General features: G+C 43.1%; 2 protein-coding genes across 7 annotated transcripts; one reads left to right on the top strand and one right to left on the bottom strand.

The window, feature by feature from the left end:
- The first annotated feature begins 5,388 nt into the window (after positions 1-5,388).
- Positions 5,389-9,348, top strand: cnga3a (cyclic nucleotide gated channel subunit alpha 3a). 5 transcript variants are annotated; one of them, XM_076148633.1, is made up of 8 exons: positions 5,389-5,489; positions 5,595-5,708; positions 5,811-5,972; positions 6,371-6,430; positions 6,933-7,091; positions 7,263-7,364; positions 7,454-7,560; positions 7,644-9,348. In XM_076148633.1, exons 1-8 carry the CDS (start codon positions 5,389-5,391, stop codon positions 9,038-9,040), a joined length of 2,202 nt encoding a protein of 733 aa, XP_076004748.1. In that variant the 3' UTR covers positions 9,041-9,348. The 5 variants fall into 5 exon arrangements, with proteins under 5 accessions (XP_076004748.1, XP_076004749.1, XP_076004750.1 ...); XM_076148634.1 differs by lacking the exon at positions 5,389-5,489 and having other exon boundaries at positions 5,603-5,708; positions 5,856-5,972; XM_076148635.1 differs by lacking the exons at positions 5,389-5,489; positions 6,371-6,430 and having other exon boundaries at positions 5,603-5,708; positions 5,856-5,972.
- A 237-nt stretch (positions 9,349-9,585) lies between these two features.
- ube3a (ubiquitin protein ligase E3A) lies at positions 9,586-18,031 on the bottom strand. 2 transcript variants are annotated; one of them, XM_076148616.1, is made up of 12 exons: positions 17,712-18,031; positions 16,170-16,213; positions 15,848-15,936; positions 15,635-15,740; positions 14,387-15,552; positions 14,126-14,270; positions 13,825-14,030; positions 13,505-13,669; positions 12,851-13,006; positions 12,680-12,753; positions 12,445-12,588; positions 9,586-12,087 (listed from the first exon to the last, which is right to left on the bottom strand). In XM_076148616.1, exons 3-12 carry the CDS (start codon positions 15,869-15,871, stop codon positions 11,967-11,969), a joined length of 2,307 nt encoding a protein of 768 aa, XP_076004731.1. In that variant the 5' UTR covers positions 15,872-15,936; positions 16,170-16,213; positions 17,712-18,031; the 3' UTR covers positions 9,586-11,966. The 2 variants fall into 2 exon arrangements, with proteins under 2 accessions (XP_076004731.1, XP_076004730.1); XM_076148615.1 differs by having other exon boundaries at positions 15,635-15,936.
- Between the last annotated feature and the right edge of the window lie 1,639 nt (positions 18,032-19,670).

Below are 19,670 nucleotides of genomic sequence, written 5' to 3'. Positions count from 1 at the left end.
GAAGGGAGTTGGCTCAAAGTGGATCACAAGCCTAACGTAATGCGTGTACATGTAACAAGACCAACACGAAGCTGGACCTGACGGCAGAAAACTCTGAGGCAGGAGTTCATTAGAATGGCAGGCAGGCCCAAAAATACATTCAATACACAGAATTTAATCATTTTGGGGTAAAATCTTCAGCCTTAATAAATATGAGGTGTGCAGATCATCAATGAATGAGTCTTAGAGGTGAATTATGATTGAGATACAAGCGCTGTTTTGTGAGCTTTCAGTTTGACCAAAAATGACAAAATGAGTGATTTTATAAAAAAAACTATGTAAATGTTATAAAAAACGTTGTTGCACCACAGTGACAAAACTTGCAGAACGACTTGTACAGCTCACTTCCTGTTGGTGGAAGCCGGAAACAGTACTACCCAACCAACCACTAGATTCCTTGAGATGTTCTTTCAGTATAGTGAGCTACTGAATCACAATACATGAACTGATGAATGAATACCTTTCAGAGAATATACTAGAAAATGTGTTTAGGGGAAATTGGTAAAATCTTTCTTCGGGTTGAACTTGCATGATGTGAGAATCTTATTTTTTATACACGTAGGTATTTCATGTTTAAATGTAAGATAGAGATATAACCCAATTGTTTATGATGATTGTGAGCAAATGAACTGAAAAATGAAAACCCAGGTTATAAAGTGAAGAGTTAATGCGACATCTAGCGGTAGAATGTGAGAACGCAAGTTATGAACTGAACTGCTACAGCACAAGAACACTAACAGATGTTCATTATTAGTCAAATGTCAAATGACCACAATCATAGTGTAGCTTTTCTTTCGAAGACCACACACTTTAAGAGGGACTGGAGACGAGTTTAGGAGAAAAGAACAGCAGCTTTTTGACTGAGAGAGTAATGTGGAAAATGACATCATAACATGATGTCAACGTGTTTGTCTTTTTCTCTCTCTCTGATGTCATCACTGATTTCTATATCCATAAATGGACAGGCTGATGCACAGATAGAAAGGGTGTGAAGCAGTGTGAAGCATTTGATGTTATGACATCATTATTCTGCGTTTAAAGGAGTTGATGTCATCCCCTGGTAAAATGAGGACGCAGAGGAAGCAACTAAGATGGAGCCCGCTTGCTTTCAAAGTATGAAGTTGCTGATGTGCTTGGCTCTGTTGCACTTGCAGCTCAATAATTTAGCACCAGCTGTTATATTGAGAATAATCCTCACCAACAGGAGCAAAGAAACATTTGTTGAAGGATGTCCAGCTGATCCCTGTTCAGATCTGAGCACTTTGAAATCTGAATGGAGTCCAGCTGAGACTGCAGACAGTTGTCATGCATGGTGTAGAAGGCTCAGGTTTAGGCCCTCTAACTCTTGGGCCCTCATTCAGCGATCCACATCTGGAGACAAGGATTCTTTGTATTCAGAGAGTAAAATAGGTGCAGCCTGAGGTCGTATTAGAACATTTGTACAGTAAAGTGTGATTCTGTTGATCTTTCTTCTGCACTGCCTGCAGCAAGTTTCAGACAACATGAAGTATCTAGAAAAGCCACTTTGTCCCTGTGGTTGTTATGGCAACAACACACAAGTGTTTGATGAAGGAGAAATCATCTTCACTCATTGGAATACGACGACGACGAGGCACAAGTAATCATAGCAAGCATCTGATGAACACGTAACTCATCAGGACAAGAGGACTCAGTGCTGCTAAGGACTCTCAAACTGATCCGGACTGCCAAGACACAATCACAACATAACAGGCCGCATATAGAGCACATGTATATAAAGAAGGATCCTGGTACATATGGAGGGACTGAAGGATATTTGAATCACTTTGCATATATAACATCTCTCTTTCACCTCTTCCCAAACATGAGAAAGGGTTTTGTCATATGTGTTTGTTTGTTTATTGATTTAAATGAAACTGGTATAAAGTAGATTCCCACACCAGGACATCAAACGGCTCATTACAAACCTATACATTTATTTATTACGTCTAGCTTATCAACCTTTATTACAATCAAATGTTGTGCATCTGCTCTGTTCTAGAACATTCTCTGCTCTGCTCCTTGATACCAGCTGGTGACCTGATTAGAAGCCCATCACATCAGTTTGGATTCAGCCGGTTGTACAATGACTGATTGTCATAAATGAAGGGGGCAGAGTTGCCTAATTTACTTGGGGACACAGCGAACGCAGCGTGGAGACGGGGGTTGTTGTACCGTGGCCCAGTGCACTCTGGGAAAGCCGTGGGTTTAGGATGCAGTGATTACCATGGACCTGCTGGCAGATGTAAAGAGGCTTTGAATAGATCGGGATGCACCTGCAGTCTGTTCTAATGGTAATGAGGTTGGAGAAAAGGGAAGAGTGATTGGTTTGTCATTTCTTTGAAATAAGGAATCCTTAAGAAAATGGCCTTGGTAATAACTTTGTCTCAATTGATTATTTGAAGAGGCTTAAATTCAGTTTACAGAGAGTTTCCCTGTTACAGTCGAGGAATGATGGCTGATCTGCTCCTCACACATTTGAGTTCTTTCATAATATAACATAAATACACATATATTGTGTATATACACTCAGAATGAGTTGTAATTGACTTGTAGTGCAGCACATCCATGGGGGCATTACGCAGCTGAAATAGGCACTCAAGTCTAAGCTGGGATTAGCGGAGCAGCTCTATATCGCCAGGGGATTTCTCTTTAACCTTCTGCCCCAGGATGATGTGGGGCGGGGGGAGGGAGGGGTGATGTGACTGAGCTCACACAGGCAAAAGATGCTCACCTGCACGTTACCTGCTCATAATGTGCATACACACCCAGTAAGAGGGGTTCTAATGTGTTCATGTGTTTGTACATCATTTTATAGATCAATCAGTGACACTTGAACTCTAGTGAGGCTTTACAGACGAGTCTTAACCCTGCCATGCCTAGGTCCTATCACTGACCTGGAACTGTCATATAAGAAGGACTGAGATGTGGAACGCTATAGGTACTCTTTATATACACTTTAGGTAGTGATGTCATGATGGGCGGAGTATGAAATACAAATTTATTTTTTATTCATATTTATATTTCATTACATTAATTTATATGATTTACTTCTTTCAAACTTGATGAGTAGAAAGTAAAATAATAGAATAATAAGACTAAAGGTTTAAATGTGTTTATGATGTCCCTTAGCTCTGAGGGTGAGACAGCGTGAGACAGTGTGAGACAGTTCTGGACGGAGCCCCGCCCCCCCACCGAGTCCGGTGTGCTTGACACACACACACACACGGACACACACGCGCGCACACACGCACGCACGCACACGCGCACATCATGATGGACAGACAGCAGCGAGGCTTTTGAGGACATTTCGCTCGGACTAAAGCGTTGGAGTTTATTCTATTTTGCTGAAAATGAAAATGGAATTTAACCGCCACAGTTTGAGCTGATTAACTTGTTTTGATCAGCAAAGATGGAAAACTGCGCGTGAAAAAGCTTCATCCAGGTGAGCAAAGTCTGAGTGCGTTTAAGGGAGGATTCGCTCAGAGAAGTGGGAAATGTTTGAACAATAATAAGGCTGTGGTTGATCCGTTTATCCTTTCATTATTGTTCCCTCAGGGTTTAAATCACGGGGATATAAGATCTGAATTTCTTGAATCTCTTAAATGTCTTTCAGGCTAATTTGATGCTTAAATGGATCCTCACTTCATTTCACTTTATTCATTTCATTCTCTTCTCTTTATTCTCTCTTCTGTTTATGGTGAAGTTGTTAGAGGAGGACTCACTGTGCGGAAACATAGACATTAAACGAATCTCGTCCTGACAATGTAAAATGTTATTCAGCGTTCGAGTTTAGAGTTTAGACTGTGGCAGCGTTAATCAATTTCGTTTAATTATAGGAGATTACAAGGAAAGTTCATATTGGTGTGAACATGAGCATTATATTTCTTGTAAAAACGATCAGTATTAGCAAAATAAAATAGTACATACAGTATATCACTTCTTCTTATATCTGTATATACTGTGATCATATGTATACAACATCTTAATCATCATTTTATCATCTTTGATATGTAGAAACTAGAGATGAGAGACAGAATAAGAGGGTTCCTGGAAGCAAACATGCGGCTCAAGGAGATAAAGCCTAATTCATGACAGCAAGCAGGACTGTGAATCATCATACATGTTGCATTAAAGCAGATGATGATGATGTCTCAGGTAATAAGTTGTGTACCTGTGATAAATGTGTTTGATGGTGATGTAACACACACATGTGTGTATAGGAGCCTCTTGCTTTAGCTTCCAAGCCTCCGGGAGTTTCTCTCTCTGACAGTGTGATTTAATTTAGTGGGGGTGCTTAACTCTCTGGTATTAGTGCTAATCTGTGTGTGCACGTGTTACAAACACTGAGCTTCACACTGCAGCAGGGACTCACTGAGACTCAGGAAGCTTTCAAATAACATCTATTAGGGCAACAATACTTTATTTCCATATTATGAATTGCTCAGGACAGTGACATTCAAAATATGGAACTAATTTCACACAACCAAAGTTTTATACTGAAAAATAAATAAATAAACCCAAGAACATATCCACATGTGTTCCTATTTCAAAGCCAGCGTTTCAGTTAGTGAGGTAGTTTAGTTTACAGTATCACGCACATTCACCCATATCTACATGTTGTGCTGTTCATAAACAACACAACATAAGCAGAAAGCTGAGACCTCACAGGGTTAAATCAATAATAGAAGTCTGAATAATGTTTGTGGTGAGCTGTAATATATCAAACATACATTGAAAATCCTTTTCTTAGGTGCACTTCCTGGTAAATGTACAGAGCACAAGTCATATAAGTGTGCCATCTTAGAGCTGAGGAGAGCCCTGGCCCCCGGCCCCCGGCCTCAGCCTCAGACTCCTTCCATATGTGGCAGCTAATAGACTTAACCTGCTGCATACATGAGTGAACATACTACACATAAGCCACAGATTAGTTATTTTAAAACCCAGATGATCTTTGACACTGAGAAGGTTCTGAGCCTGTTTAGTGTTAAAGACATAATTAAGACATATTTTTAGATTCTATACCTCAGACAGACAGACAGAGAGTAACAACACACCAACACCGCCCTCATCTACAGGTTAGGACAGGGAACAAATGGAAAGAAGGAACAAGAGAAAGCATCTTTATCAGAGATCAGAACCAGTGAGCCACAAGTCTTACAAGTCTTACAAGTCTAAGTCTAAGCTTTAAAAAGAGGATCCCTCCTTTGGTGTTATGATGGCAGAGATGCTGTCTGCCCAGATATGTCTTCAATATGGTTGAGACCTGCTGAGATTGTCAGTGTCAGTGTCCTGTCTCTTGTGTGCCCCAGGCCGGCTGGATCAGTCAACATGGCCAACACCTGCAGTGAGAAGCCCCGATCACCCAGACAGCGCTGGTCCACACACACACCTGATGACGAGCTCGCTGTCATAGAAAATGGGGACAGCAGGTCTGAAGTCACGCCAAACATTCATGCAATGCTTCAACATTTAAATGATTGTGAATTGTAATCTGAACAGTTGTTTGGTGTCTTTGCCCCCCTGCTGTCTCCCAGGACTCACTCTCTCTGTGAAGACAACATGCAGGAGGACAGAACTGTGTCTGCAGCCACCAGCAGACTTCCAGATTCCCACAGAGATGCATTTACAGGAAACGGAGCCATGGCCAGGTACGCGTCCATTAAAGAGCTGATGAACAGTGGGTGTGTGTTTGCTGCTCCGGGCTAGGCAGGTGTCACTTTGTGCTCTTCTACCTCTCGTTGACCGTTTAGGCTTTCTTACTTCTTCTTCATGCTACGGAACTGGGTGTCTCACAGACGGAACCCTGTGCAGCAGAGACACGACTCTTTCCTGGAGCGCTTCAGAGGCCCTGAGCTCAAAGACATTTCCATTCCTGACAGCAATGCTCAGTCTTTGGACCTCCATAAGAGAAAGTAAGCACTGTATCATGTAGCTACAGTCTGGGCTCAAGCTCAACACCTCCTGCAAGAATCCACCACAGGGTTTCTCTCTGACCAAAACGAAACATTTGAGTATCAACAACAACAAGCCACAAACTGAAAAAAACAACTTTATGACACAAATGCGAAGAAAAACTAAAACAACAATAGTGCACAAATCTAAAAAAAAAACAATAATACAAGTTGAAGCTATGTCCTTGTGTGTAAACGTCTTATTTCCTCCTCCATGTAAACAAAACCCCACTTTGAAGTCTTTCAGCTTTAACAAAGTGAACAATTCCTTTGCACCAAAGGAGCAACAACACGTTCACATCAGCAGGCTTTAAGTGTCTGAGCCTTCACTTATACAGAATGTGTCTTTCTTTCCAAAGCCTTGTCAATAAGTGGCCGCTGGCTACTTACAACATGAATAACTGTAACAACACGGATGAGTAAGTGTGTGTGTGTGTGTGTGTGTATCAGAAAGTAGAAGTAGAGCTATAGAGGAATCAGCCATAGAACATGATGCATCTTAGGAGCATCTGTTGTGGATGTAGATCACGGTGCTAACTTCCTTTTCTGTGGTACCTAGCAGATATAAAATAGCAGCAGATTTCCCTCAGGCTCTGTTGTGTATTTTGCCTCGTAGAGCACAAACCTCCTCCGCCACGTGAGTCAGTGAAGTCATGATGCAAGTTGTACTGATTTCACCTTCAGCCACGATGCTGAAGGACAGTTTGGATGTGAAGCTGCCCTGTGATCAGATGATTACATACAGAAACCACACATGGCAGCACATCTATGTTACTGATCTGTTTGATGGACAGATGTAGGACTTGCATCAGATCTTCCCTCACTTCAGTGGAAAAGAACAAAGAGTCAAACCTCCACTAGTTCCCTCCTAGATCACCTCCCTTCACTTTACAGCATAAAAAACACATTTGTGCTCCGTAGCAAAAAAGAAGACAAAAAAGAGGATATTAAAAAAGATGAGAAAAAGGAGGAGAAAAAAGAGGAGAAGAAAGATGGAGACAAGAAGGAAGAGAAGAAAGATGAGAAAAAGGAGGAGAAGAAAGATGATAAGAAGGATGAGAAAAAGAAAGAGGAGCCCCCGTAAGTACACAGCCACGTGCAGTGTGTGTGTGTGTGTGTGTGTGTGTGTCAGTATTACACAGGTACCTGGGAGATGAGAGTGTAATTCTTCAAAGCTCACACACAAACACACACACACACACGCACCCCAGACTGATTGATTAATGGTGATTAACGGTGACTTGTTTCTAGAAAAGAGATCTGGATTATGGATCCATCAGCTGATCAATACTACAGGTGGCTCACCGTCATTGCAGGCCCGGTGTTTTACAACCTGATGATGATCGTGACGAGGTGAAGTCTTTTACACACAGCCCAGTTTGCTCTTTAATCACTGAAAGGTTGATCATATATAATATAATCTCGCTTTCCCCTGTCTCTAGATCGTGTTTTAATGAACTCCAGAACTCCTACACAAAGCTTTGGATAGTCTTGGATTACACCGCAGACTTTATCTATTTCACAGACACCTTTGTCAGATCAAGAACAGGTGAGATGTGAGCTAACCAAAGGAGCAATGAGGTGTAAACATTGATTTGGATGAAGTTTCTAATCCTGTGTTTGTTCCCTCAGGTTACCTGGAACAGGGGCTGCTGGTGAAAGACGGCAAGAAACTGAGAAGTAAATACAGAACAACATCTCAGTTCAAATACGACATGATCTCTATGATACCCACTGATTTATTGTTCCTGAGATTCGGTTACAACAACCCAGAGTTCAGATTCAACCGCCTCTGTAAGATGCCGAGGCTGTTTGAGTTCTTTGAGCGGACTGAAACCAGAACCAGCTTCCCTAATATGTTCCGTATCAGTAACCTCGTACTTTATATTCTTGTTATTATTCACTGGAACGCTTGTATGTTTTTCGCCCTCTCCAAAACCATCGGGTTTGGATCTGATACCTGGGTCTATCCCAACATCAGCCACCCAGAACACGGCCGCTTGGCTAGGAAGTACATCTACTCCCTGTACTGGTCCACTCTGACCCTCACCACCATCGGAGAGACCCCCCCTCCCGTTAAAGATATCGAGTTCGTCTTTGTCATTGCTGACTTCCTCACCGGCGTGCTGATCTTTGCTAGTATCGTCGGTAACGTCGGTGCCATGATCTCCAACATGAATGCCTCTCGTGCCGAGTTCCAGGCGAAGATCGACTCCATAAAGCAGTACATGCAGTTTAGAAAGGTCACCAAAGAACTGGAGGCCCGAGTGATCAAGTGGTTTGACTACCTGTGGACTGAGAAGAAAACCTGCGATGAGAAGGAAGTTCTGAAGAATCTCCCCGACAAGCTGAAGGCTGAGATCGCCATCAACGTCCATCTGGATACTCTCAAGAAAGTGCGAATCTTCCAGGATTGTGAAGCCGGCCTGCTGATTGAACTGGTGCTCAAGCTGCAGCCACAAGTCTTCAGTCCTGGAGATTACATCTGTAAGAAGGGAGACATCGGCAGGGAGATGTACATCATCAAGGAGGGCAAGCTGGCTGTGGTGGCTGATGATGGAGTGACTCAGTTTGTAGTGCTGAGTGATGGAGCGTACTTTGGGGAAATCAGTATCTTGGGTATAAAGGGCAGTAAGGCTGGGAACAGGAGAACAGCCAACATCAGGAGCGTAGGTTACTCCGACCTCTTCGCCCTGTCCAAAGACGACCTGATGGAGGCGCTCACCGAGTATCCAGACGCCAAGAAGGCTCTGGAAGAGAAGGGCAAGGCCATCCTGATGAAAGACAACCTGATCGATGAAGCGGTGGCCAACGCCGGCGCCGACCCCAAAGACCTGGAGGAGAAGATCGTCAAACTGCAGGGCAACCTGGAGAACATGCAGTCCAAGTTTGCCAAGCTGATGGCAGAGTTCACCTCCAGCCAGAGCAGAATGAAGCAGAGGGTCACCGACATGGAGAGCAAGGTCAAATCCATACGGCCAGAGGACGCGTCTGAGGTCGTGGCAGACAAGGACAAGAAGGTCCAGTAATTACAAAAGAGTTGAAAGGAGGACGATTCATTTAGAACTTTAGTGACACTTTTGAATGTCCCATGTTTGTATCTCTTTATACGCCACCATCTTTATTATGATCCTAATGTGTCAAATTGTGTACAGTGTATGCAGCAATGACTTCTTTCTGTGTGTATGCTACCATGGACGTGTTTCAGGATCGTCATTTAACTACGTTGCTTTACAAGATGGCGGTCAGAACTTTAGTGTAAACAGAAATAACTCGACTGTGAATGTGTGTTTACTGTGAATACTCAGAATAAAAGGAAACGCCTGCTGTAACATGTGAATACACCTGAGAAAGAAACATTCAAATGTACATAAAAAAGATATAAAGTCAATATTACAACACACTTTGTCCATTTCTTTGTTGTTCAGATCATTTTTCCCAACTTTATTCACTTTGCATAACATCTGTGTTACAAAGACGTCTCACACCGTCTGCTTCCCTTTTTACCTGAGATATTTGGCAAAAAACAACAATACAAAAAAAGCTGCTATTCTCCTGCACACACACACACACACACACACACACACACACACACACACACACACACACACACACACACACACACACACACAGGCACTGTACATTTGTTCAGCTGCTGCACGTTCAGCCGATAACACTGTGAAGCAAACAAACCCAGGAAAGAGAAAGACTTCTTAATGACGTGGAAAAGTGAAATCAACCAGGAATAATAAGTGTAAGTGCATTCTGACACCCAGCTAGCTACCAAAACACAAAGTATTCACTTCAATGTTACAGTAAAATGAAGAATACTAATTTAACACTTCTAAATGAGCGGTGAGCCTTTCACACACACACACACACACACACACTCACACACAGGGGCTTAACGGTAGATTATTATTTTACAGTGTATCATAGTAGGGACTTCTCTCTATGTAGCACACTGTAAAAGATGAAAAACTCAAAGATGAAATTTTGGACTCTTTGCACATTGATTTACCAAAGACACAAGTTGTAAATTTGAATTTCCTCACCAACACACCTGGATACACACAACCAAATATCAGAGGCCAACACGTAGCAACCAAGAGAAACTACAAACCGCCATCTAAACAGAACTGAACAGATTAGACTGATATTCACTCAATGTGCACAGCGGTGCTACAGCAAGGGAGAGCAGAAGAGTAGAATTAGTATCTGATCAGAGTAGTAGAGTGTTGAATTTGATCTACATATAAACCCCAACCCCTAAAAACCTGTAAAAGACGGTAAAATGTAAATAACAGAACAGATTAAAAACAGGAAGAAGTGATTTAAAGATTCTGTTTGACCTCTACTGAACTGAAAACAGAGCAAACAGAAGATAATTAATGTTTTCACTGATGCAATTCATTTTTTGCAAATACACACTCATTGTAAAGTCGATGCCTGCACACAGCACACACACAGGTGGGGCCGGGGCAAGAATGGGAATGTTGAGAAATGTTCATAAACATTCCACAGGTAAACGTGTTCACTGCTAACAGCTCAGGCAATCAGGACATGTTGACTGACAAGGCTCAGTCGTTTACGAGCACGGATGCTTCCAGATCCACCACTTTGTGTAAAACTGCATGAGCCAACATGCAGACGGATAAAGAGCAGCGTGTCTCAAGGCATGATCAAGAGGGATTTAGGGATTTCCCCATCTACAGTTAGTACCACAGATTGGATTTGGCTGTTTCTGAAAATGGACCTCTTTTTCTCAGGAGCAGAGAGGAAAAGGAACATCCCAACTGTTACCAATCGGTCATGGTATGTGGGAGGAGTTAGTGCCCAGGGTCACAACAACGTCTCTGAAGGCAACATTAATGCTGAGGACTACCTATGTATGATTAAGCGACACATTCTGCCATCTAGTCGTGTTTGTCTGGGACGTTGCAGCCACATTCTGCATGTGTGAGCAGAGCGGTGCATGGCAGCAGAAGCCTGTGGGAGCTAGACCGGCCTGCCTGCAGCCCAGAGAGAGGAGACCAGTGCTGCATTATGAAGACATGAAGCTCTATAGCAAGTACTCAGACTGTAGAGAAGCGGATGTCTGATATCCAGCAAGAATGGAAGAAAGAAAACAACTACAGATTACTGTCCTCAGCTCCTGAGTGTGGCTGATGTAACAGTGTGTGTGTGTGTGTGTGTGTGTGTGTGTGTGTGTGTGTGTGTGTGTGTTGCAGGCATCAGGTTTAGAATGAGTACATATAATCACAAACAGCAATTTGAAAGTTAAAATTTAAATTCTCTTGTATTTGCACTGTTTTCAATGACGTAAAAGTTAAAAAGAAGAATTTTCAAATCTGCTTTCTGTTCTTTTCTGTTCTTATTTTCCCGTCTCAACGTTTTAGGGATCGGGGTTTGTGTACTTTCAAGCAATGCAAAGTCTAAAACATGAAGTTAAAAAGGTAAAGATATCTGTTTATGCCTCCTATAAATAGTTTATCAGTGCAGCTTTTTGGTTGAGCTGTAAAATACAGGACCGACCTGAAGATCTCAATTTAGTATCATGACAATCATAACCATAAGCACCATGAAGCCCAGCAGTCCAGCAGGGAGCTCTGGGACCAGGGAGGATCAAGTCTACTCCACTTTAGAGAGCTACCAGACCAGCTCAGACAGTCAAACGACACAAAGAAAAACACTGCTGGCATTCTCTAAAGTGTGTTTGTTTGTGTGTAAGTGCACTTTCACAGCTTTTTAAAAAGAAAGGGTTAATATTCCTCTGTGTGTGAGAATGTTAATTTATTAAAGTGTAACTTGTAAGCTACACATATGAAAGTCAGAGGGAGGTCGGGCCGGTGGTGGAGCATGAAAGGCCCAGAACGGAGTTAGAAACAGGAAGTGGAGGCACACCATCGCTGCAGTACTTTCCCTCTTTGATGAAGTTCTAAACCAACTTATCCTTCACAGCATCCCAAATCCTTTGGCGTAGGTGATGGCTTTGAGGAGTCGCTCCTTCAGTTTCTCTTTGGAGGAGTATTCAGGAAGCAGCAGAGCGTTAAAACAAGTGTGAGAGGTCGGTAACCTGGGAGAGAGGGATGAAGAGTGAGAGACAGACAGGCAGTATGTGTGAGTTTGCATTTACATTTCATTTACTGTTTGAATACATAAGATACCAACATGCACTCAGGTTAGCAGCCTCCTCTCTACTGCCCCCACCTGGCCGATTGAGGGAGTTTTAAATAGTTATAGTGTAAAGGTAAGAACCTGAGTCTGATGAGTAAAATGATGAGGTCACCATCATCAAACACCCAATAGCCATTCACACAGGATATAAACAGTGTGTAAATATTGATGTTAAAATGTTGTGTGTGTGTTATATGTCATGTTAAAGCTGAAAGTCTGCAGTCTGTTGCATTTGTGCGGTTCCCAGCCTCTGTACCTCTCTGTGTCCGAGCCGTTCTTAGCGATGATCATTTTTAATTTGCCCAGGCCGCCGACCGGAGCTCTGTCTGTGCCTGTGGTGAACTGGAGGAACAGACGCTTCTGCTCCTCGCCAAATGAATGAATTGTTTCCCAGAAATCCCTGAGTGCAGAACACAAACAGAGGCCACAATCAAAGCCAATATTCTAAGAACCTGCTGTTCTTTATAGAAGTATAGTATAAATAAATTTACTTGATGATCTGACTGTCTTTGCTGTAACCTCCATCATAGTCTGTCGTCTTCTCAAGAGCTTCAAAGTCCAGTTTCTGTGAAATCACACACACACACACACACACACACACACACAGAAGGTTACATTGCAGGTTCTTACACAGTAGGAACATCTAAGCTTCCTCTCCTTACCCTGCTGCCACAGATCAGCAGCTCCACCTCCTCCGGCCTGAACAGATACTTGAGTGGAGACTCGTTGGTCACCATCAGGAAGCCTTTCTTAAACGCCTTGAATTGTCTCTCCACACTTTTGTTCAGGATGTAGTCTGCATACAAGTCCACAAACTCCTGGGAATCAGAAAGGAAATACACAAAACAAAGTCAGGCAATTTATCAGTAAGATTTATGTTCATAACTGCTTTATGATGAATCAGATCACATGACACCTGATCACATGACACCTGATCACATGACACATGATCACATGACACATGATCACATGACTAACTGTGAGGCTAGAGTCCATTTATTACCCCACACACAACACACACACAACCACACACTGCTGGAGCCATGAAGAAAGCCTCGGTGAGCTTGAAGGTGATTGGAGGAATGGAGCTCCTTCTATTGACACACACACACACACACACACACGTGCTCTCTAATAATAGCAGTTATATTTATGGAGAGAAACACTTCCTGTTGCCATGTGTGACAGGAAAAAGAAGAAGCAGAACAACTGTCAGCTATAGACTGTAGATGTGCTGTAGATGTGCTGTGGAAGTTTGTCAGAGAGAAGAATCCATGTTTATGGCTTTATGACATCATAAACACGCCCAACTTCACCTGTCTGTTCTCCTCGGTGACAGGGATCTCCTCTCCCTCTTCCTTCAGGTCGTATGAGACCGGGCTTCCAAACAGGTCTGTGTAGGATATCTGGAAGGTGATCACCATGTCTTCCTCTACATTGCTGTTATACTCCAGCAGCTCCTTCAGACTCTGGTGGAGAACCTGCAAGAGCAGATCAGCTGTCAGTCCCAACAGATTCAGTTTCATGTGACAGCGTTTGATGTTCCAGCAGCCCTATAAAGAAGTTCTTAATTTACCGTAGTAGCTATTCTAGAAAACAAAGCCCTGGAGAACAGGTGAAGTTAAAGTTACTATACTGGATGTGAGTCTGCCAGGTCCATGTAGGTTCCTTTCTTTCCCGTGAGTTTCCTGTAGGCCACCATGGGGAAGTGGACGTCGAGGATGCAGTTGTTGTAAATGGCGAGACCCAGGACGATTCCAATCAGAGTGTACTGGGCTTCAGTCTCCAAGGAGGAGGAGTTAAACCAGAAGAGCTTTGTGTCGTCATCATAGGTGAACATTCCTGTGCAGAAGGTCAAGCAGAGAGGTTAGATGTTCATGTGTGTGTGTGTTAAACAGGAACAGCTGTGATGTGATGGGGTCCTTTTGATGTCTCACCTATGTCAGGGTTGAAGATTTCCTCTAAAACCAACTGAAAGAACTCCTTAGACACGCCTCCTTCATCCACACCTTGTTCCCCTTCAAACTCCACAAACAGCTGCTTCTTCAGGTCTGAGGGGTTCTCCATGGAAATCATCTCCAGCTGAAACACAGAAGAGGGGGAGTTCATGAACAGGCAGAGAGGGACGGGACTGAGCCCCCCGGTCCTCACACACACCCTGACCATGTGACAGTGTTGTGTGTTTGGCTGTGACTCACTCTGACCAGGGCGTCGTCGATGATGTGATCTCTTCGTACTTTGAGTTTGAGGTAAGGGTTGGGCTGCTGGCCCTGGACCATGCTGTAGAGCGCCGTCAGCCGCCGCTCGCTGTACATCCGGATCCTGTTGTCGTAGTACAGTCCCTGGTTCTTGGTGATGATGTTGAGGATGAAGGGGCAGGTCTGGAATGAAAACTTGGTTTCGGCATCCACCTTGAAGAAGGTGAAGTCCTTGTCCATCTCCACCACCTCGTTCAGAGACTCGTTGATGAAATCCTCAAAGGGAATGAGAGGCTTCCTGCTGTCGATGGGTCTGACGCCCAGCTCCGTCTCCAGGGGGTCCACCCGGGGTCCCTTCTTATAGAGCCGGTCCTCACCCAGGAGTTCGTGCAGCGAGAGCTCGTCGGGCTCCGAGTCTTCGTCGTCTTCCTCGTTGTGCTCTATGTCCACGTCTCCGGCCAGGATGCTCGCGAAGAAGACGACTTTTAAACACTTACTAGCAGCGACTACCGTCTCGTCATCGTTCACCAGATTATCGCTGTCGTACTCGTTACTGACCACGGTGAAGGTGATGATCTGCTGGAAGGTCTCCATCATGCGGCGGATCTGTGGGAGTGTGTACTGGGACCACAGCTTGGCCAGCTTGGCGAGGGCACTCACTGGTAGTTTGCTCATTGCTTTGCAGAACTGTGGCATTGCTACTTCCAGGTACTCTGGGCTGTGAAGGTTGCTGTTCTCCATCACGATGATGAAGATATTCAGGTAGTCTGGGTTTGTTTCGTACACGTCTAGGTACTCCAGGTCCAGCTCCATGTTGGGCGTGAGGTAAACGAGCGCGTTCACGAGGGCGGCCTCCACCTGGTCGATGGAGAGCAGGCGGTCATACACTCTCCTCACTGCGTCGATGTCTACAGAAACCTCACAGGGGCTGAGATCTTCAGCTGGCTCCTCCTCTGCTGGGGTCAAAGAGAGAGCATCCATATTTGTTGAGCTCGGTGATTGGAGCTCTTCCTCAGGACCGGGAGCATCTTTCCTGAAGCTCTTCGTCAGCGCATCTGCATTGGAGAAAATCTTTCCAATGACGCGAATGAGTGTGGAATAATCTCCTTCCTCCTCACAGAAGCTCAGGATCATACAGATGTTGTTCTCTGTGAGGTCGTGTAGATCTGGAAACAGCAAAATCACAATGAATAACAAGTTAAACACATTCAGAGTGAGCAACCATGAGAGTCCCCGGGTCAGACGTACCTGAGAAGCTCTCCTTGGTGGGACAGAGATCCGGACCGCTCATCTTATCGTCCAGGTCGGGGATCTGGCTGGCACTGAAGTCCGGGCGCACAGTGTCAGAGTCTCTCTTGGAAGGGTGAAGGTCACAGAGTTTGGCATTAATCTTAAAAAGCTCAAGCGCTTTGACAGCTGCCGTATTGTTATCCATGGGTTGAAAATCACAACATGACGCACAAAACTCATTCGTGCAGCGGCCATTTCCACAGCCCTCTGTTAACTGCCGAAAGTAGCGCTCAATTAGATGCTTTGCAGTCGCTCTGTTCCTGTGCAAGACATTCAAACAGGAGGTCAGGCTGGACATCAAAGGACAGCAACAAGCTTACACAGAGACTTGCAAATGCAGAGAATAACATCAGGGTATCTAACAACACAGACAGAATGATGAACAAACATGGACGCACATGTTCATTCTTGTTGTTGTACACAGATTGAACAGTGACAGGATCAGGAGAACAGTGTGTTAGTGACGAGTCAGAGTCTGAATGGAGGGACTCACATTCGGCTGGAGTCAGGATCCTGCTGCAGGCCCTCTTCGACAGTCTGATGGAAAAGGGAGAGAAAAGTGTGTTTTTAGTTCAGTCTTATTTAATAATAACACGGTAATAATTCAGATTGCTTTCATCTAAATGTGATTCTTCCCTCTGCTTCAGTCTGACGCCTGCAGGCTTCGTTCACTCTGTTAGATTTATGATACAGCTTTGATTATAACCTTTTGCAGAAAATCTATTATAGCTTAATAAGAACACTTCTGGGCTCTTTGCTAAAAAAAAGTGAAATTCTGGTCATAGTTTTGATTGATAAATAGCTTCTGGAGTTTTCTTTCTATCAAATCTTGGTCCTGGCCTCAAACAGCTGAGTTATTAAACCATCATGGCCCTGAGAGTCACACTGTGGAATGTTACGTCATTCCAAATGCATCTTGATGTCAAAACAACGTAACAATGTAGAGGTCAAATATATAAACAATCCACTCCAGAACTTCATTTTACTACAAAAGTGAAATGTCATCAGTAATAGTGAAGCTCCAGTTTCCACACATCTTCAGATCTCTGACACATAAATATAATTGAGCTACACATCTACCAACATCTCTGCTTCATGCTGGCAGCGTTGGCTTGACCTCGGCTCTTAATAATGAAAAACCATCTTCTATCATGGAACCTGAGGAACACATTTCTCTATATTTCAATGAGACGTCTTTATTATTCCAAATTGTAGTTTTCAGCACGGAACAGCCGATATTAAAACGTTTGCTACTGTTAATGATTAAGTTTGTAACATTTAGGATTGGAAACTGTAAGAAAATGCCTTTGATTTAATTTGGAAAAAGTAGTAAAAGTCTTTTCTCAGTGTACTGACAACCTTGCCTTCAATAAAGCTCTAGAAATCTGCTTTGGTACGTGAATATAATATTAGATTATAATTTGTTTTGCACCCATTGTGATAAATTATAAATATCTCTGTTTATATTAATATCATATCACTATCGAGTATCGCGACCATGGCGACATAAGTCATGCGTGATCCTTCTGATGTCACAGGGGTCACTGCCTGCGCTACACAGCGCCCTCTGCCGGCACACAAGGCATCATGCAGATGTTTTCACGTGTTGAGTTCAGTGTCTCCTTCAAAACAAAGCAGTGACTAAACAACTGAAAACTACTGTTTGTTACTTCTCAATATGAAGACGTGAGTGTGTCTTTCAAGCAAACGAGTTGTTAAAGTAAAAATGTATAATGACTGGAACAACACAATGAAGTATTTTAAAATTAACACAGGATATAAGAGCACAGCCATTTTAAATCAGAATTGTATCCTTATAATCAAATCTCTTCCCTTTAGAACAACTTCCTCATGTCGGAGGAAAATATTACTCACGAATTAATGACATTTCTTATCACACACATGTCGAGATAAACGGCAACGTGATGCTAAAACACAACAACTAACAGCAGTCCATGTTTAGCTTTAACGGTTTAACGACACTAGTTAACTGTTGTTTACTTAAGCAAACCAAAAAATGAGTGTGTACACCAACCTGTGATTGATCACGCACGGAGTGTGTGTGAGTGTGTGTGTGTGCGTGTATGGGTGTGTGTGTGTATGTGTGTGTGTGAATGACTGTGCAGAATCACGTCTCTCAGTCTGTCCGCTGCTGAAGCTTCACGCCGTCCACGCAACTTCACCTGTCAACTTGAACGCACCGCCTCCACGGGGAAACACGCACGCGCTAAATAACGCGCAGAAACGCGAGAATGCGTGAATCGTTCGTGTTTGATGTCTCATCCACCATCCTGTAAACAACACCGAGGTCTATCCCGGCATGCAGCGCGGCTCTGTCACCCTCTCCCTCAGCAGCCACATGATGTCAGTAAGTCACGGTGCGTTCAAAACAAAGTCATAAAACACTGGGCAGCAGGAATGAAACATTCAGGGTTTCATTTTTACTATCTCACCTCAATATCGATAAATATTTATATTTAATGTAACTCCAATAAAGTGTTACGTTCACTACAGTGCACAGGTCTTTGTATTGATCTTTAAAGTGAATTTGATCTTATCTTAAGGTGGTATAACAGGTTTGTGACACTATTTTAACACGGATTTATCAGGTAAATAAATATATGGTATGTTTAATAAATTATCTAAACAGACCATTTATAAACACAGAACACTTAACAAGCCCATATATACTTTATAAAGTGAAGCTTGTCAGCCTCGATCACTTGAGCCAGTTATTGCAAAATCACAGTCACGCAATAAATTCCAATGTGCTTAAAGTACAAACTGTTTTTCCTGATGAGGATTGAGAAACTGTCAAAATCTGTTAGTAAGTAACTAAATGATCCTGAGGGCTCCAAGCAGCTGCTTCATTCTCTTCATATGTACTGGGTGAGAAGTTTATATTAGAGGTAATCAAACATTATGAGTCTTTTGTTATGAGTGAATTACCCACATTCTACACTTTACTCTTCAGATATATGTGGACACAGTGGATATGCTGTTGTCCTCACAGTCACAGGCTTTGCTGATAGAAGCCAAGACACTGCAATATCATTTGTAACCTGTAAATGATATTCATAAACTCTAAATCAAAGTGGCACATCCAGCAGGTAGTGGAAACCCTGCGATCTCATCCTGCAACAGGGCCTTGTAAATTATGCATCATCCAATCCATGTGCATTGCTCCTGTGCTGCTGGGAGATGTTTGTTATTCTGCCAGCGTACAAGCATGAGATGGAGTTTTACACTTACTGTAATGTTGAGGGAAAAGATGACGACTCAGCTGGGGGTTGGATTGTCCAGAGTTTGTACCTTTTTATTTGTTCTATACGTGTGTAGTAAAGTGAGACTCAGGCTTAGGAGCGGCTGCTGCAGGACAGACGGAGGATCAGACTTTTTATAGATGTGGAATGTTAAGTAACACTGATTTGGGAATCGGTGCCTATTATGAGTTGCAGCTCTGTATGCAATAACTCTGAGGCTTTGCAACTAATGAGATAAGAAGACTCTGGAAGTTTGTAGTAAAAAGGGGCTGCTGGTAAAAGGTCACACACTGGATCAGAGTCGCTTCACTACAGGAGCTGAATGCATCCACGCAGGCACAGAGATAACTATAGAGGAGGATGTATTTAGAGACATTCATGCTAGAATATCAGTTACGGTCCTCCACAAGCAGCATTCATATTCAAAAACTTCATTAAGATCAACGTTAATCCCCCTCCTCTTTTGTTTTGTTTTTGACATAATTGCAGCACTGCAGTTATCCATATGGCCACTAGGGGTCTCTGTACTCACACATGGCAGCAGGCTTCTCTCCTCTCACACTGGGAGCTTCAGTTTGATCTCCAACAGCGTGAAAGGATCTGTCAGTCACCGGAATCTAGACATAGAAAACTGACACGTGATAAAAGACTTTAAAAAAGGTGACGCTCATATGAAGAATGTGTGTTCAGATTTTATTTTTCTTAATGTGATTTTTAAAAGGGTTCACACA

Source organism: Genypterus blacodes, unplaced genomic scaffold (assembly GCF_046128005.1).
Source record: "Genypterus blacodes isolate CSIRO-AG114 ecotype Tasmania unplaced genomic scaffold, CSIRO-AGI_Gbla_v1 ptg000041l_1, whole genome shotgun sequence".
NCBI classification, from domain to species: Eukaryota; Metazoa; Chordata; class Actinopteri; order Ophidiiformes; family Ophidiidae; genus Genypterus; species Genypterus blacodes.
The sequence above is the reverse complement of the archived record's forward strand: the minus strand, read 5'-3'. Positions and strand labels throughout refer to the sequence as shown.

Bases quoted from the DNA above. Each gene is read 5' to 3' on its own strand.
- ube3a (XM_076148615.1), bottom strand. The intron at 15,553-15,634 runs GTACGTCTGACC...TGCTGTTTCCAG, and splicing joins CACCAAGGAGAGCTTCTCAG to ATCTACACGACCTCACAGAG. The intron at 13,007-13,504 runs GTGAAGTTGGGC...TCTGATTCCCAG, and splicing joins TCACCGAGGAGAACAGACAG to GAGTTTGTGGACTTGTATGC.
- cnga3a (XM_076148633.1), top strand. From the start codon at position 5,389: ATGGCCAACACCTGCAGTGAGAAGCCCCGATCACCCAGACAGCGCTGG. The intron at 5,973-6,370 runs GTAAGCACTGTA...TTCTTTCCAAAG, and splicing joins TTGGACCTCCATAAGAGAAA to CCTTGTCAATAAGTGGCCGC. The intron at 7,365-7,453 runs GTGAAGTCTTTT...CCCTGTCTCTAG, and splicing joins CTGATGATGATCGTGACGAG to ATCGTGTTTTAATGAACTCC.